The 19,527-nt window shown below is 43.9% G+C and overlaps 1 protein-coding gene across 1 annotated transcript in view; it reads left to right on the forward strand.

Moving 5' to 3' along the window:
- The window catches only part of TMEM156 (transmembrane protein 156), a 32,105-nt gene extending 18,498 nt beyond the window's left edge, over positions 1-13,607 (forward strand). Inside the window, exons 6-7 of the mRNA XM_024209950.3 lie at positions 4,411-4,502; positions 13,541-13,607. Of these exons, the coding sequence (XP_024065718.2) occupies positions 4,411-4,499 (89 nt within the window). The 3' untranslated portion in view covers positions 4,500-4,502; positions 13,541-13,607. The remainder of the gene's footprint in view (positions 1-4,410; positions 4,503-13,540) is intronic.
- The last annotated feature ends 5,920 nt before the right edge of the window (positions 13,608-19,527 follow it).

A 19,527-nucleotide genomic window follows, 5' to 3' on the forward strand; every position in this document is an offset into this window, starting at 1 on the left:
GTGCGCTAAGGGAATGCTGCCACAGCTTTTAAATTTCCTGCATCAATAATTTTGTTGTGTTCCTCATTTTTGGTTCCTTGTCACGTATTGCATCCCACATCAGGGCCTTGGCAGATAAGGTATTGTGGCCTGAGGCTCTATGACTATGCAAGCTCATCTTGACTAAAGCCCACATTAAAGAATAGATTCAAAACTATAGTAGCAACTTGAAATGGCTGTGCAGGTTTTCTGGATTCCATTCCTTCCATCTGCACAGAACCCATTGATATGGCTTCAGGCAGGAATCAGTATTTGACCTTCTGAATGTACATTATTATTCAGCCCAGGGAGACTCTGGTGCATGGCTCAACTCACTGCAGGGTTGAGTGATAACCAACATACTAAACTGAGGAGGTTATTCAACTTGGTCAAAATATCTTTGTTGCAAGAAGGGAAAGAATAGTCCTGGGCTCAGAGTATTATTGATATTACTAGAAGAACCATACTGTTTAATAAATTCCATGTAATTTGATTTCCTTATCTTTTTGTAGATTAACACAAACCAGGAGTCCTCTGAAATAACTGTAAATGACAAAAAGAAAAAAAAAATCCAAAGTTGGCAAATGGGAAAATAGTTTTTAAACTGTCTAGACTTGGGCACCTCACTGTTCATTCAGCATATTAGCAATAGCCTTGTCTTGCCAATTTCTTCAGCAGTTCAAGAGCCTCAATAATTTCTCTCTACAATCCAATAATTTGTGGCATTTCAATCTTACCTTGAAAAGAACAGATAGCTTCCTGTCTGCCTGAGCACTCTTGGGAATACAATTTATATTCCCAACATTTAGAGAGCTGGCTAACTTCTGAAGATGTATTTATGAGCTCATTATTTTCATCCCTCAGGCAGGGCTGGCTCCAGGCACCAGCTTAACAAGCAGGTGCTTGGGGCGGCCAAGGGAGAGGGGCGGCACCTGCGGCAATTCGGGGGCGGCAGGTCCCTCACTCCCTCTAGGAGTGAAGGACCTGCCGCTGAACTGCCGCCGCCGATCGCGGCTTTTTTTTCTTTTCCAATTGCCGCCGCCAATCGCGATCGCGATCATGGCTTTTTTTTTGCTTGGGGCGGCAGAAATGCTGGAGCCGGCCCTGCCCTCAGGAAAGGAATCTGTCTCTGAAATCTTTTGTCTTTAGTAGCTCTCACTAATAACGCCACCCATTTGGCTCCAATCTCCCCCGCCTCGGTTACAGTTTTGGGATTCCTATCTAGGATGTACCTTTCTATTTCCTCAGGAACACCCTCTAAAAACTGCTCCATTTGCAATAGGAAGGGCAACTCTTCCGTAGATTTAACATTTGCTCCTGATATCCAGGTATCCCAATTTTTTCCAATGTGGTAGGCATGTCGGGTAAATGACACATCAGGTTTCCACCTTAGGGCTCTGAACCGCCGACGGGCATGCTCAGGTGTTAGCCCCATTCTGATTCTGGCCTTGTTTTTAAAAAGTTCATAACTGTTCATGTGTTCCTTAGGCATTTCAGCCGCCACCTCTGCTAAGGGTCCACTGAGCTGCGGTCTCAGCTCTACCATGTACTGGGGTGGAGGGATGCTGTATCCAAGGCAGGCCGTTTCAAAATTTTCTAAGAAGGCTTCAGTATCATCGCCTGCCTTGTAGGTGGGGAATTTCCTGGGATGGGAAGTGGTACCTGGAGAGGAGTTGCTAGGATGGTCTGATGCATCCTGCTTAGCCCTTGCTGCTTCCAGTTCATGCTTCCTTTCTTTTTCTCTCGCCTCCTCTTTGGCTTTTTCCAGCTCCATCTCTTTTTCTTTCAGCTCCATCTCTCTCTTGTGGGCCTCCTCTTTGGCTTTCTCTTCTCTGTCTCTCAGCTCCATCTCTCTCTTGTGGGCCCCCTCTTTGGCTTTCTCTTCTCTGTCTCTCAGCTCTATCTCTTTTTCTTTCAGCTCCATAGCTCTCTTGTGGGCCTCCTCTTTAGCTTTTTCTTCTTTGGTAGTCATTTTCCTGTTTTCTTGTGCTGGGTCACACCCCTCTGCAGTTGACTGAAACTGGGATGTACTTAGCTCTGGCTGCTGCTGAGTGAACAGAGACTTTCTAACTAGCTACTTCCGAGGATGTAAAAAGAAAAAAAAAACAATTCAACTTGTAAATTATCTTTACCAGTCAGTCAAAGTTTGCTCCCTTTGAACCTTTCTCTTAACAAAGGACCTCGTTAAAAAAAACTTAACACCTCTGCCTTCAGGCAAGGAGAGATAAGATATGCATCTACCTTCAGCTCTGCTCTCCAAGCAGCTAGAAGGAAAAAAAAATCTCTTACTGGCTTTTGGGTCTAAAACGATCTCCACCGCTGTGCCACCATGTCAACGCTGTATCCCCACTTTGAACCTTAGGGTACAAATGTAGGGGCCTGCATGAAAACTTCTAAGCTTATCTACCAGCTTAGCTTTGGTCCGCTGCCACCATCACAAGAATTCCCTCCCTGGGAAGCCTTGAGAAACCTTTCACCAATTCCCTGGTGAACACAGATCCAAACCCCCTTGGATCTTAAAACAAGGAGAAATTAATCTGGTTCTTAAAAAAGAAGGCTTTTAATTAAAGAAAACGGTAAAAATCATCTCTGTAAAATCAGTATGGAAAATACTTTACAGGGTAATCAAACTTAAAGAGCTCAGAGGACCCCCCCTGTCTTAGGTTCAAAGTACAGCAAAACAAAGATAAACACTCTGGTAAAAGGTACATTTACAAGTTGAGAAAACAAAGTAAATCTAAGACGCCTTGCCTGTCTTTTTACTTACAAGTTTGAAATAGGAGAGACTTGTTTAGAAAGATGGGGAGAACCTGGATTGATGTCTGGTCCCTCTCAGTCCCAAGAGCGAACCACCCCTTAAAACAAAGAACACACACAAAAGCCTTTCCCCCCCCAAGATTTGAAAGTATCTTGTCCCCTTATTGGTCCTTGGGTCAGGTGTCAGCCAGGTTACCCGAGCTTCTTAACCCTTTACAGGTAAAAGGATTTGGAGTCTCTGTACACAGAGAGCTGTTACCCTTCCCTTTATAGTTATGACAGCATGTTTGGACAGGATGTAGCTTAATCTAAGCAGCATAATTTGTCCTCCTCCTTGGAACATATAGCAGTTCCTTTGCAAGTTTGGAAGGGTTGTGGCTGTGCAGGGAGCAGGTGGCTCTGGAGTTAAGATACTATCTACAACATCATCCCATTTCAGATCTGCAAAAAATGTATCATATCAGATAATGCTGATCTCTTGAGTGCTAGCTTATGAAGATCTCCCAGCAAGCTCCAATTCCTCCATTTCCTAATGGCTCAGACTCCTTATGTGGGCCTTACTAAGGTGTCTTGGCTATAGGCAGGGCTGGCTCCAGGCACCAGCCCACCAAGCTGGTGCTTGGGGCGGCACCTGGAGGGGGGCGGCGGGGCGCTCCGGCCCGAGAGCGGGGCCCCGGCCGGGCTCGCCGCCCTTCCCCCGGCGCAGCCTCTGGCCGCTGGGGAGAGCGGAGCCCCGGTGGGGCTCGCCGCCCTCCCCCCGGCGCCGCCTTTGGCTGCCGCGGAGAGCGGAGCCCCGGCGGGGCTCTCCACCCTCCCCCGGCGCAGCCTCTGGCCGCCGGGGGGAGAGCGGAGCCCTGGCCGGGCTCACCGCCGGGGAGAGCGGAGCCCCGGCGGAGCTCGCCGGCGTCCCCCCTGCGCTCTGGCCCCTGGGGAGAGCGGAGCCCTGGCGGGGCTCGCCGCCCTCCCCCCGGTGCTCTGGCCGCTGGGGCTCCGCTCTCCCCGGCGGGGCTTGTCGCCCTCCCCTGGGGGGGGGGGCCGGCGGGAGACTTTTTTGCCTGGGGCGGCAAAAAAGCCAGAGCCGGCCCTGGCTATAGGGCAGCTCCAATGCCAGCCTGTTGGGTGTCCTTGTACCCCTTCACTGCCTCCACCACTTGCAGATATATGTCGGTAACTGTGTGATTCCTGGGAGCACTCCATGCTCCCCCTGTAGCCACAATAGCCTTTGAATCATGCCCCTTACCTCTGTGGGGTGGTTGTTCAGTCCTTCCATATGGATGATGCTCTGGAAAGTCCACAGATTGAAAGCTACAGAGTTTTCTGCTTCCCGCTAGCTAATCTACAGCTTTATATGTAGGAGGGCTTGATTTAGCCCTGAATTTGCTCTTACTAAACATGTTTCTGTATTTTCACTGAGTAAAATTTTCAAAAGTTTTTAAGTGACTTAAGCACCTAAATCCAGCTGACTTTCAATGGGACTTAGACTCCTAATAGTGGGATTTTTTAAAATGTGCTTGAAGAAATTAGGTGCCTTACTTTCATAGAAATCAAATGGGAGTTAGGTGCCTGAAGTGTAACATTCCTCAGATGTTTTTGCTATTTATTAATGTGGACTAAAACTATTTTCTCTTTTAACAGAGCCCAACCAACGAAGACCCGCAGCTATCACACAAACAGCAGAGATATTGCCTGCAATTCCTGAACATGAGCATTCTCAGCAGGCGTAGGAGGTAAACAAATACCTTAAACCTCTCAGATGATTCTGCTTTCCCATCAATTGTTAAAATCAACAGATTGACCACATGCAATATGTACTCTAAATAAATTACATTGTACTTCTGGCCAAGATGCAGGAGATGGCGAACCTGAAAATATGTTTCACGAGAGCTAGATGGCAGGAAAACAAAATCAATTTTTCTTTTAGCACCAAGACTGATCAATAAACTGATCTTTTAGTCTGTTAAACCCTGTGTGCCCCTGAAGACTTTAGCAGAAACGTTTGCACTATTTTTATGGTGTGGAGTAGTGTGTCCTGGATTTCAGAATCAAGCTGACAGTTGTTTCTGACAAGGAGTGAGGCTATGGGAACCAGAGAAAGCAGCAGGGGAAACAATTTGCTAACGAGTCCTGAAAAGAACCATGTGTTTGAAATAATAAATAATTTGCTGACCAAATTCAAACAGCAAAGAAATCCACCATCAGTCCACTCTGACCACATTACAGCAGTCAGCAGAAATGACTGAAGATGTGGGTTTCAATCAGAGGTGGGGCCAACTGTGGAGTTCAGATTTACTTTCAAACTTCCTCAAAGTTCAGAAACATCTGGATATAGGGTGCCGGCTCAATAGTAATGGAGACAGAGACAAGTCTAAAAAGATATACTTACTGAAAGGTGTTTTAATGTCTGAAAATTAAATAGATCATATTTGAATAAGTAAAAACAAAATACTAATACAAAGCTGCATAGAAGAAAGGGGCCTACAGATACTTCCATAGAAGCTTAAGAAGATCCTTCATTATTTACATACATTAAGTCTGCAGTCTTACAGAAAGGATATACTTTTGGTTTAATCATAAATTTTCCTAAAAAAATTATTTGCTAAAATACAGTTTGACTTCAATAGTTCAGGTGTGTTAGGAGTATTAGTGTCAATGTAGTTTTGCTGAGTTCTGCTTGCCTCTTTGGTTTTGGATATATATACATTTTTACTAATATGTGTGAACAAAGGGATTCTTAGTAAGAACAAAGACACACTGTAAATGTTGCTTTTGCCTAAACCAGATGGGTTTGTTAATATAATGGAAAAAGATAAGCACTGGGCATGGTGGGAATATGAGCGCACATGTGAAGACTGCCTCAATTCCTTATCTCAAGGCATGGTCAAGCAACCAGTCAGGAGGGGCAAAGGGGAATTGGGGGGGAAGGTAAAACACTGAAAGACCAGAGAAATGCCTGCCCCTGACCGGAGTACAACCTCACTTCTTACCCCTTGCATGGGGTATAAAAGGGAATGGGAATGAAGACCCCAACCCAGCAATCTCCGAAATGGAACATGACCATAAGTTGTTAGGGGTGTGACTAGGGGCGTGCACTGCAGGTATATTTGGGCCTGCTGAGGAGGTGGGAATGGGGACGGGGACACAGGCAAGGCTCTGCGGTGTCAGAGCTGGGAAGGGGGACACTGGGAAACAGACTTTGCTGGGGTGTAGAGCTGTGGATATGTTTGCTTGGAACTAACCCCAATAAACAGCGCATTGTCTGCACTTTGGACTTCTGGTCTTCTGCTTTCTGTCTGCATGACAAGAACCAGGGGAGGGGGTGAAGGGAAAACCCTCTAACAAGTTGGACCCATAGAGAAATCAGTTTGTGCATGGAAAACACTGAATTAGTTGCAGAAGTAAAATTTTTAAAAGCTATGGTAGGAGACAGATGAGCTAATGACATAGCAAACTCATAGAGCTTTGATTCTGAGTGAGACTAGCTGGGTCATAGGCAGGATAATATAATACTTAAGAATATTGACCACTTATGTAATGCTTTTCATTCATCATGAGATTTATGAAGGTGAAAAAGTATCACTCTCACCATTGTAAAGATGGGGAGACTGAAGTAGAGAAAGGTGAAGTAACTTGCCTAAAGACACACAGAAAGTTAGTAGCAGAGATGAGAATAGACCTCAGGTCTTCTGAGTCCTAGTCCATTGCCTAGTCCTGTGATACTGCATAGACCAAAGTGGATTTGCCTCCTCGTCTGTGAAAATTCTCCGCTCCTGAGAACCCTGTCCACCTTCTCCTCTGTACAGCATTTCCCTTCCCATGGGAACGCCTCCCAACCATACATGTCCTCAGTGGTAGTCATCTCATTTTCAGATCCCCACCCACACATCTGTCCATTTCAGATAGACACTTCTCTCTTCTCTGCAGTGCAGGCATATGCCTAGGTCTAGTGTTTAGTTGTGGCTAAGAACTGTCCCTCTGAATTTTCTAAGGTTGCAGTAGTATCTGTTACTCAGATTCATATCACTGATCCAGAGACCACACTTTAGATTTGCTCTAGTGTCAGTTTTAAATATGACTTTAGTATCATTACTAATTAGACTCACATCATGCTCCCTTGGTTCATAGAATAAAATGTGCAGGGAAAGAATGATGAGCTGCTATTGGTATGCCCTAACTTCTTTCATTCCCCTATGTGGAGATAAAGAGCAAAATGACTTGTCTTTTTGCACTTGCAAAATGTGGCAGTCCAGGCTGGGCAGTTTGCATTTAGGGCCTTGTTTCTGAATATAGGGTGTTTTACTGTGTTGTGAGTTACTCTCTTGGGGAGCAGATTGAAAATTTGTGCTGTGCGGCTTCCTGCCAGTCCAGTTTTCACAGATACATTCCTCTCTCTATGAAAGGCAGCTATCCTGCTCTTATTTCCAGGTAGCAGAGGCCTCAGTGCATGTATATGGTGTAACTCAGGGTAAAATTTATTCACAGCAAATGCCAAATAGTGTTGAGAGGGGAAGTGTGCCTATTCAGCATCCCCCATAACAACAGTGAAGATGTAGCTATCTGTGGTACCAACAGTAAGCTGGAGGAAAGAAAGACAGATGAGTGTCTGGTTCTTGTTATGAACCCCCAGTCTTGTTGCTGAATTCAGATCCTGCTAATGCCCTGGTGTGAAGTATTTGTCTTGCTAATAGTTAGGGACAGCTCAGTAGCCAGTGACACAAACTTATCACACACACAGTGGCAATGTCTGCTGAAATGATTTTTTTCCTTTCTAGGGAGGAGAGACCTACTGGGTAAATGCTGTAGATTTACTGCTAAATCTATGCCCCTTCTTTTTTTTTGTATATATGCACTGTTCCTGGCTTCTCATTTGTTACTGCCATTGGTAATCTCCTTGCTTTCTTTTTTCTTTGTTAAATGTATTCAGAGCGGAGTATCTCTCTGATTTTATCTCAAACAATATCTGACTGTCACTTACTAAGGTGGGAAACACAAATTTGGCAAATCATGCTCTTTTTAAATTTTCACCTGAAGCTGGCTTTTATTACTGTCCAAAACACCTAGCAGAAGGGTTTGATCCAAAGCCCATTGAAGACTATGGGAGTCTTTCCATTGTCTTCAGTAGGCTTTGTATCAGGCCTATTATGCAGTGTTTATCTCTGCTAACATGCTGAATACAACCAGGATGGCTGACTGAAGTTAACTCAACTGGTAACAAATGGTTTAATAAAGATTCATCAGCTTCCAGCACTGCAGCTTTTCTATGTGTCTGTGTCCTAAGTTCCCATTACAGTTCATCCAGTCTTTGTGTGGTATTTCAGGACACTCCTCACCATATTATCTGACTGTTGTGGCTGGAGGTCACCCCTACCTTTCATGTAATATTGCTACCATTCATTAAACTCCCTACCAGCACCCAGCTAGGAAAAATACAGGCCCACATGTTGAGAAAGTTCTCTTCAGAACACTTTAATAGCAATTTGTAAAAGGGCATGCCTGCCTTGTAGCACCCCCTTCTGCGTATGACAATGCAGGTCTGCCTCAGTTTCCCATTCTCTCTCAGGCCCCCTTAAGACTGCCACACCATCTAAGGCTGTAAGTCAAGATTTCCCTTGGTGGGGTTCTATTATATTAGCCTTAATAAACTTGATATAAAGTCTCTTCCAACCTACATCAAAATAAAAATCTCCCTGGCCTGCAGTTTCTGCCCTCCTTACTTCAGGCCTGTGGTTCTGGGCCTCTAGTTGCTTCCTGCAGTAACCCTTCAGCCACCTCTATGTGGCACTTTCCATTACCTCACTGGGCTGAGAGAGGTCCATAGGAAGCAGTTGTTCCCCTGCTGCTGTTTCCTGTTCCCGTCTGGCTCTTTCTAGAGATCAGCTGCCCTCTATCAGGACCCATAAAGACTGTTAATGAGGCACAGGTGGACTGAACTAGTTCCCTCTTAGAGGGCCCAGTCCAACCTGCGACAGTATTGTTTATCCCTAATTTAAAAGGTGGGGAAACTGAAACAAAGAGAGACTATCCAGAACTTTAAAGCCCTGCAAGTACCAAGTAGTATTGTTGTTAGTGACTATGAGATGACTTGTATTTTGGTCTGCCACTCCTATTTTGGTCAGCAGCAAATAATCCCTGCCCCTCACCATTACAATGAAAAGAAAAGCAGGAAGCTGAGAAGAGTGCAGGAATCTTGGGAACCTCAAATTCCAGAACATACCAGAATAGTAGTTCTCAAACTTTTGTATTGGTTACCCCTTTCACACAGCAAGCCTGAGTGAAACCCACCTCCCCTTAAAGTTAAAAACACATTTTTTATATTTACCACTATTATAAATGCTGGAGATGAAATGGGGTTTAGGGTGGAGGCTGACAGCTCACAACCCCTCATGTAATAACCTCGTGACCCCCATTTTGAGACATCCTGTACCAGAAGGATAACACAAAATCAGTTTACCAAAGTCAGACTATCAGCTTCAATTACTGACAAATAATACAGTACTTGGGACCACGAGAGGACTAATGTATAGGAAGGGGTACGTGATCCAGGTATGTTTCCTTTTCTGGCCATTCAAAAGAGAATAAGAGACAAAGAATTGCTGAAATAATAGATAAAAGAGGGCAACTAACTATGAGTCAGACCATCCTGTTCCGTGAAAAACCCATTCACTGGACAGTCTAAGAGATTTGGGGAGATGACTTTGTTTTTCATGGCTCAACCTGGAAGTCGTGTGGAGCCTGATCTCCCATATAGTAACACAGAAGATTTCAACTGAGCAGACACCTTGAGTCCCGGGGGGAGGGATAGCTCAATGGTTTGAGCATTGGCCTGTTAAACCCAGGGTTGTGAGCTCAATCCTTGAGGGGGCAATCTGGGGCAAAATCAGTACCTGGTCCTGCTAGTGAAGGCAGGGGGCTGGACTTGATGACCTTTCAGGGTCCCTTCCAGTTCTATGAGATAGGTATATCTCCATATACTTTATATGCCCGGGGAATGACTTCTCCCAAACTCTATCCCTTTCCTGCCTCTAAAATGTCCTCTCTTAACCCACAGAGCCTGGACTATGTGGAATCACCACAAACTGACTGCAAGTTGCCAGTCTCCCTAATCTCTGTGGTGACCTATGCAGTATAAGAACACAGATAGATATAGCATATGGTGGAACTGTTACAGCACCCCCATCTCAGAGTGTGTTGGGCCTCTGTTCCTGGCCCATGTAAGGGGAAGCAGCAGCATGTTCTCAGAAAGATCATGAAAAAGGCATATCAGAAAAAAACATTTAAAAAGAAAATATCATTTGGGAAATTAGAACCAGACATGAAACCAAGGGTCAGCACCACCCTGTTGCGCAGTGGACACATGACAAAATTACTGTACTTAGTGACAGACGTGTGTGTGTGGGGGGGGTTATGTCATTCAGTCATTCAATTTTTTGAAAAATTATCACATACCTCAACATTTTTACCATGGATACGTGCGTCCATGTACGGACACATTGCTGACCCCTGCAGGAAACAGACAATTCACGAATGAAATCCTACACTTTCACCTCTGAAAAGAGCAATATCCTAAAGTCAGCTAGGATACAGAGATGCCTTTTATAAAAAAAATGTGCACACTCATTTTCCTAGTTGTTATTAGATTAAATTCACACCACATAAATCAATATTACTGAACATGTTTTATTTACTGCATCTGTCTCTTTGGCAACAAAAGCTCCAAGGGCAGGAGGGGATAACCCCAGTGTCCTGTCCAATATTTGTTCTTTTAATAAAGTAGACTAATGTCCAAGGCTGTATGAGGGCTACTGTGGGGCACACATTAAAGTTTATTCTTTTTTCCTACATAATTCTGGCACCATCAGTACTTTACATTGCAAAGTGCTTTGAGGTCCCTTGGATATGGACAAGGTTTCATTGTAATTTATTATTTCTATCGTGCCATGGGCTTCACAGTCAAATAAGACAGGTCACTCTCCCAAGGAGTTACAATCTAAGGATCTGATACTGTTCAGTTTGCAGGACGGAGGTCTAAGATAGTTACAGCACAGTTAAGGGTGACAAACAAAAGGAGGATGTGGTTATAAGAAAGATTAAACTTCCTATAGCAAAGATAATCAGAAAAGAGAACCTGATTCTTCCCTTATGTAAAATATAATGGTAGCTTGAGGGAGCAGAGCCTTGCAGGTGTGGTAGGGCAGAAGTAATTTCTGGACAATTAACTGAAAGGAGCTACATAAAATCCTAAACCCCATTCTATTTAATTTTGATCATCTTCGTCATCTTCTTTTTTTAAAGGGACCCTTGCAATCTAGCTATGTTGGGCCTGATCTAAAGCCCACTGAAATCAACAGGAGTCTTTCAACTGTCGTCAGTGGGCTTTGGATCAGGCCCCTCCTGCATTACTGGAAAGCATTCAGATACCATGATTATAGGCTCAGTATAAGAACACTAATAGAATAGGCAACTAACAATAAAGTGAATTAAAATAGTTTCAAGTAGACTCCTGTCTCAGTTTCCCTGTCAGTTTTTGTGATTGTGATTTTAAAATCACATCTTCCTTACCTCTGAGTAAAGACTCACTCAAACAGTAGGAAAAAATGACTAATTAATTATACAGGTCAGGGCCGGTTCCAGGGTTTTTGCCGCCCCAAGCGGAAAAAAAAAAAAAAAAAAGCCACGATCGCAATCTGTGGCGGCAATTCGGCGGGAGGTCCTTCGCTCCGAGCGGGAGGGAGGGACCGTCCACCGAATTGCCGCCGAATAGCTGGACGTGCCGCCCCTCTCCAGAGTGGCCGCCCCAAGCACCTGCTTGGCAAGCTGGTGCCTGGAGCCGGCCCTGATACAGGTGCAACAGTGAAGCTGATAAATCACAAATGTAAGAACTGAATATGCTGGTAATAGGGGAGGAGACAAAATTAATGTTTGTCTGTTTTAGGAATCTTAAATGTTTATTTGTAAAAAATAGGCAAAATATTCAGACAAAAATATGATTTTTAAGGTAATGGGGACCCTTTGATTTTCCTTAAAATATATAATGCCCTTTATACTCTGGGATACAGATTTTGTGCTGCTTTGCTATATCTGTATAATACTGTAGTTAAATGTGGTGGGTTGGTGAGACTGAATGCAGTGACTTTTAGTCTCTGTAGCATTTAATATGCCAATTAGCCATTTTTGCAATGTGTGCCCTCGATTGCTGTATACAACTTTCTGGACATAGATTCACGTCAGCATATGGCCCCAAATATTGTAATGAATGCATTACAGGCAAATCAGTTACATATTTATTTTGTAAATATCAGAATGGAAAAGTTATTTTCTGCCCTTTTTGCCTCATTATAGATTTAATATGTAAATTAAGTTTTAAAATCCATTATGTCTGTTAGTGTAATATGGCTTGTGGCATCACAAATTGCTGAGTATGTTTCAGAATATTGGCACAACTAGCAGCTTCTGCTTAAAACACACACAGCACAATGTACTTTCCTCCACATCTTAGGATCCATCAGAAATTTAGAAGCTGTTAAAAGAAGGATTTAGTCTTTACATTGCTTTGGTTGCAGGAGTGCCAGATTTGGCTGCAATGGGCACTACACAAACGATTAAAAATTGGTGCCTTCCATTAGCTGGCACCAATTTTGGATGCATTCTCTCCTGCTTATATTTATCATTTTTTAGCTCACCTCAGCAGTTGCTTCAGCCAATACAAATCCCCATCCTCAGAAACACTTTTTACCAAAAGCTCCTATGGGGTAATGTGAATGAAAAATAAGGACAGAGAGAAAGATACTCTAGCTGGGAGCCCAAACAGGTTAACTGCCAGAATGGGAGGCAGGCCATCTTTTGCTTTGTCACTCAAGGTGGGAATATGAGATACGTCTCAGCGCTAAAGATGGACTTGATTTAGCTCTGGACATTGTCAGAGTTTTGTATTGCTCAGATATGGGGTTCTCCTTTGCCCCATTAGAGATAAGGACTAGCTATCAGGTCTGGATAATTTTCTGCAGCCCAGCTTCCCAAAGTCTGGCTGTGACACCTCACTCATTGAATATTAGACTTTCTTTCATTCGCGAATGAGGAAATGGCTGCCCTCATTTAATTATTGACAAGCCTGTCCCTTGGTATGCTGGCATCCTAGATAAGGATGGGATTTGATTCCTGCTTCAATCTTTCACTTGTTTGCTGCTCCTTTCCTCTCACTAGTTGATTTGGTCCCATTTTTCTGTCATTTCCTCTTTCAAAAGGGTGTCCTCGGTTGTGCTCACTCACCTCCAGTAGACATCTATTAATTCTCAAAAATACCCCCAGCATCCTCGGCACCAGCTGCAGTGATGCATCGAGGAGCTACCTTGGCAGTCAACATAAAGGATTCTGGGGTTCACTTGTCATAAAAAAACACAACTGAGCAGACACACAGAAATCTTTTATCATTATTTGGGTGAGGGAAATTTTCATGTGCAGAATCTCAATAGCCAGGAAAGAGCAGTTAGGTACAGGCCTGTTGGTGGGTAGTGACCACTGTATCCCCTTTACATTGGGTATCCTGGGCTATTGATCTTGCTCCTGTCTGAAGCATGTCCTTCATTTTGACTGTTTTTTCATTAGAATTTTTTTTCTTTTGTGATAAAAAGGAAAATTCAGTACAGTGAAAGCTATAAGAAAACTACATTTATTAAATACTTTATAAGGGGATCCACTGCACAAAGTAAATGAGAAATGGCTCTCCTTTTTCTCCCACATTCCTTTTATCTGATAATAGTTTCTTCTTCAGTTTCAGGCATTCCAGTATGAAACATAATCGATACACCATGAAAGAAGCCATCTTCATTTCCAATACATCCTTCCTGGCTACCGTAGCCACCTTTTATTGCTAAGAATGCCAGGAACCTCAGTTAACAGGATTTTGTATTCATCAAAACCACTCTATTAAAATATGAACAATGGATAAACTGATATGGTGCTGTAGCATCAACCTCTGTGGAAGACTATAGATTTCATATCTATTTTGGGTTTATTCAGGATTTATACTTACTCACAAAGTTGAGAGATTATTCTTACTATAATTTTTCTTTCCAGCTGAGAAGAAACTCAATTTGTATTCTCTGTGAAAACATGAGACCGTTTTAAATGGAAAAATATGTATATTTGGATGGACCATGGATGTTAGTTTGTGTAATGTGAATGTCATAGGTGACAATGATCCTTAAAGGTGTATTCTCTGGCTGCTGCTGAAGAAGCAAGAAGGGTCACACATCACGGGCTAAATCTTGAAGCTCAATGTGAACATAATGGAACTTTTGCAGTGAAGTCAATGAGAGTTTTGCATGCACAAAGACTGCAGGATCTTAATGGGTTAAGGGAAAAATCTGGATAAATAGTGCAGATTTGGCTCCAAACTATAAAACCAATTTTTTTAAACAACTCATTAGCAGCACCAAATGGATTTGATACTACTTGATAGATTGCAATCCTATTTTTGCACCAGCTTAGGTCATTAGTATTCAGACTCATTATCTCCTGCAACTTTTCCTTACTTTCCATTTATTACTGTTCCTCTGAGTGTAGTGGAGCTGTTTGGGCTGATCAGGGTACCAAACTCATTCTGTGCTTACACATTATTGGTGGGTACAATTTAGCCATAAATTACCAGCAAGAGACTGAAATTGCAGAGCCAGGGCTTCTAACTCCCTTGTGCTAAATCCATCAGGATGAACAGATTGTAAACTGCCCATTGCAAATATGATATGCAGCAATTTAGCATCATGTTAATACTTCATAACCTCCATCTCTTACATTTATATGGTTCTTCCCTCCAGCAGCTTTCTGAAATTGCTTCTCTAGTCATTACACTGTACCGAGCAGTTCAGATTTAATAGGAACAATTGTGAACATTAGTTTTTGAATGGCTGAGCCTATCTGAAATTTTTATATCTAGTTGGATAAACTTGAAATATTTACTTCTACTTGCTTGTGTCGTCATATTACAAAAAATCCAGGAAAAATCTTGAATTTTTTGAGTCTTTGGGGCTGACATGTTTAGTTGTAATAATAACTTCAAACCTTCCAGAAATGGCTTCTGAAATATAGTATATAAAATAAACTTTTGCCTCTATTTGGTGTGGTTTTCTTTATTGAAACTTACAGATGGAAGAGTGATGTTTAGGTTATCTTAAATCAATGACAGATTGCTAGTGCTTTTCTAGTGAAGAGTTAAATGCTTCAAGGGATGGCACTTTCACTGCTTTCTATAGGAGATTACTCAATAATTGAAAGAGATCTCACTGTCAGGAATTTTTTCTTCATATAAGCCTATTTTTTCATTAATTTAATTCCATTACTTCTGCTCAGACCCCATTATACCAGCCTATACAATTCCTCTTTCTCCCTCCTTAGATGTCATTGGGCTAAACTATAACTTATGTAGTTATTTGATTTCCTCCTCGTCAATCCATCCATACCTTTTTGTTGCTCTCTTCCAAATTGTCTGTAGCATTCTGGTACTGAGGTGCCCATACTTGAGCACATTATTTCATGTGTGCTATTTCCTGGCTTGTGATGAGGATTACCACCTTACTCTGTGATGCCTCTGTGTATGCAGCTCAAAATCCATATCACATTGCAAATGCATATATAATACGCAGGCAAATATTATCTCTCTGTGTTAAGAATTCTTTTCAAAACACCAGTATCAAACAGAAACTGAGAAGATCTAGTATCTTTCTGTCCCAGGACTTCATCTCCCTGTGACTGAAATTTACTTTTTTTCATCCTGGCATGTGAAAATTCCACTTTCACGAGTGCCCAGTTGTGGGTAAGGACATCAGTGAGAGAATGAAGAGGCAGCAGGTTATCAGATGCAGCCCAAGAAAATAGCAAGAAAATAATGCAATGAGGCAGTTATCTCAGAACACATATGATATATTCTTAAGGATGTGCAATGAAGGGGTGTGTGCAGGGATGTGCATGAATTTCTTCAGTCTCCTCTTCTCGACAGGAGGTGCCTCCTGCTCAGTCTCCTTCCCACGAGGTTCCTGCTCCTTTCACTTTTTCATCTTCATATTTAAAAAATAAAATTTTTCTCTATTGCTGTTGGTCTGAGCTCCAGTACTTTAGTCATCAATGAGAAGCCACATATGATCTTATGAAAATAGCTAGGATCAGCTCTCATTAGAGCTGTGCAAATAGCAGGTTTTCCAGTTCACTGGATGAACTGAAAAATTAAAAAAAATATATGTTTTGGGTTGACCTGAAATGGAATTTTTTGAATTTTTCAGCAAACTGAAAAAGTTGGAAAAAATGTTTCAGGTGAATGAAATATTTCATTCAAACTGAAATGAAATGTTTCATTTTGTTTGAAAATTTTTACCCTTTTAAAATTAAAACAAAAATGAAATAGAAGTAAATTTTGAAAGGAATAGTCATTTCCAATTGAAAATCAAAATATTTAAATTTTTTCCAATTTTTTTTGTTTTTTACCAGTACAATTCAGTTAGTTCAACATGAATTCTCAGTATGTTTCAGTCAACCTGAATGTTTTGGTGAAAAAAAGTGTTGTCCAAAAATTGTTGCCCAGCTCTACTCAATGTAACCAACCAACTCCTGAGTGCTAATGCTTCCTATGCCACCCTTCGCATGTGAGCTGTTGATGAACAGTGTCCAAAGTGATCAGAAGCACCCTGAGTAGGGTTGTGAAGTTACACGCTTAAAAATGGGATTGGGATATCTCCACAAATGTTTAAAATTTTTTGTTGAATTACACAGTGCCCCACTCTTGGGTGCCGGAGTTCAGCCTCATAGTTAGATTCCTTTTGTTTACCTAATCTTCACAGATAAAGAAGAACTGATCATAGAACTAAAAATTAATGGTAACTTAGGTACAAATGATCATGACTTTATCACATTTATGATGTGCAAACAGAATAAAGTCCAGACTAGTGATGGTTACACACACACACACTGCTTTAAAAGGGCTAACTTCAAAAAGCTGAAAATAATTATGAGCAAACTCAGCTGGGAGAAAGAATTTAATCAGAAAAATGTGAATGACAAAGAATACTTTACCAAATGCACCAAAAGCCACAATTGAGGAAGAAGGCTGTATTGATTAAAAAAAAAAAAAAGACCTGGTTTAGAGGTGAAGTGAAAGCAGCTATAATATATGGAATAAATGGAAATAAAAGGAAAGCTGATAGTAATGACTACAAATCAGAAGCTAGGAAAAGACAGTTACCTTTCCGTAACTGGTGTTCTTCGAGATGTGTTGCTTATGTCCATTCAATTCGCCACCACCAGTACCTTGCACCCACAGTTCCTTCTTGCCGGAAATTCCGACAGTGGGGAAGGAGGGCGTGTTGTGGAATGGACATGAGCAACACATCTCGAAGAACACCAGTTACGGGTCTTCTTCGAGTGCTTGCTCATGTCCATTCAGCTTAGGTGACTCCCAAGCAGTGCCCCTCGGAGGTGGGTAGGAGTTCACAGATGTGTAGATTGCAACACCACTCTGCCAAACCCAGCTGTCCCTGGCCTGCTGAGTGATGGCATGGTGGGCCGTGAACATGTGCACCGAGGACCACGTCGCCGCTTGACAGATGTCCTGGATCGGGAAGTGTGCCAGGAAGGCTGCTGAAGATGCCTGCGCTCTGGTCGAGTGGGCTCTGACGATCGGTGGCAGAGGGACTCCCGCCAACACATAGCAGATCCAAATGCAAGAGGTGATCCAGTTAGAAATCCTCTGCATGGACACTGGGAGGCCCTTCATCCTATCAGCTGTAGAGATGAAAAGCTGAGTTGACCTACAGAACGGCTTTGTCTGATCTAGGTAGAAAGCCAGGGCCCTTCTTACGTCCAAAGCGTGAAGGCGCCTCTCTTCACTAGTCTCATGGGTCTTAGGGCAGAAGACCAGAAGGAAGATGTCCTGGCTCATGTGGAAAGTAGACACCACCTTGGGAAGGAAGGCCAGGTGGGGACAGAGCTGGATCTTGACCTTATAGAAGACCGTGTATGGCGGTTCTGAGGTCAGGGCTTGCAGCTCGGAGACTCACCTTGCTGACTTCACTGCCACCAGGAAAGCTTTCTTCCACAATAGATGAGACAGGGAGCATGAGGCCAAAGGCTCAAAGGGCGGGCCTGTGAACCTGGACAGAACAAAATTGAGATCCCACTGATGGACTGGGGACTGAACTTGAGGAAAAAGTCTCTCAAGATCTCTGAGGAACCTGACTGTCATGTCATGGGAGAACACCGTCTGCCCCTAGATGGGCAGATGAAAGGTGGAAATGGCCACCAGATGCACCCTGATGGAGGAGTGTGCCAGGCCCTGGTTCCACAATTGAAGCAGCTAGTCCAAGGCTAGGTCTACACTACCCGCCTGAATCGGCGGGTAGAAATCGACCTCTCGATTACTCCCAGCGAAGGTGGGAGTAAGCGCCGTCGACGGGAAGCCGCAGAGGTCGATTTTGCCGCCGTCCCTACAGCAGGGTAAGTCGGCTGCGATACGTCGAATTCAGCTACGCTATTCGTGTAGCTGAATTTGCGTATCTTAAATCGACCCCCCCCTTGAGTGAAGACGTACTGCACTGCAGAATGTGAAGGGGAGATGCCCCGTTCAGTTGCCCAGCGGAAGAACCTCGTTCACTTTGCCAGGTAAGTCTGTCTAGTCGATGGCTTTCTACTCTCGAGGAGGACCTTCTGGACCCCTTCTGAACAGGCCCGTTCCTCAGGGTTCAGCCACGCAACATCTACGCCGTGAAGTGGAGGGATGCGAGGATGGGGTGCAAGAGTTGACCGTGATCCTGTGACCGCTGGTTCGGTCGGTTTGGCAGGGGCCACGGAAGGATTGTCGACAGGCTCGATAGCATCCCGAACCAGTGCTGGCGAGGCCACGCCGGAACGATCATGATAACCTGAGCCTTGTCTCTCTTCATTTTCGCTAGGACTTTGGTGGTGAGCGGAATTGGAAGGAACGCATACATCAGGCTGCCCGCCTACAGCAGGAGAAAGGCATCGGAGAGGCAGCCCTTGCCCAGACCCCCTCTGGAGCAAAACCTATGGCACCTCCTGTTCTGCCTGGTGGTGAACAAATCCACTTGGGAAGTTTCCCACTTCTGGAAGATTTTGCCGACTACCTCCGGGTGGAGCACCCACTTGTGGTGAGAGGAGAAGTCCCTGCTTAGGTGATCTGCTAGCGTGTTCTTGGCACCTGGAAGGCAACATGCTTCTAGGTGGATTCCATGGTCGATGCAAAAGTCCCAAAGACAGAATGCCTCTTGGCAGAGGGCAGAGGATCGCACTCCCCCTTGTCTGTTGATGCAGAACATTGAGGCTGTGTTGTCCATCAGGTCTCTGACCACTTTGCCCGCCAGGTAAGGTAGGAAGACCGTGCATGCTCTGTGCACCACCCTAAGCTCTTTGATGTTTATGTGTAGCATCATTTCTTCTGGGGACCTGTAGTGAATCGGCCTGGCTCCCGACGGCCCCTGAGGGGGAGGAGACAGAACAGACACCCAAGTGGGCGGAGCCGCCGGCACCTGTTCCCGCCCCCCGGAAGTGGGCGGAGCCACCGGCACCTGTTCCCGCCCCCCGGAAGTCCAGGGGCGGGACAGGAAGTGTAAAAGCCCAGCCCCAGCACTCAGTTGGAGCCCAGCGGCCGGAGAGGCCAGACGCTCCTGCTCGGGCTCCTGCTAGACCGCGCCTGCCCCGAGCCAGGTACCCGGAGGTGGGCAGACCAAGCCTCCCCAGAGCCAGGTATCCGGAGGT

Source organism: Terrapene carolina, unplaced genomic scaffold (assembly GCF_002925995.2).
Source record: "Terrapene carolina triunguis isolate 2854851 unplaced genomic scaffold, T_m_triunguis-2.0 Scaffold66, whole genome shotgun sequence".
Taxonomy (NCBI): Eukaryota; Metazoa; Chordata; order Testudines; family Emydidae; genus Terrapene; species Terrapene triunguis.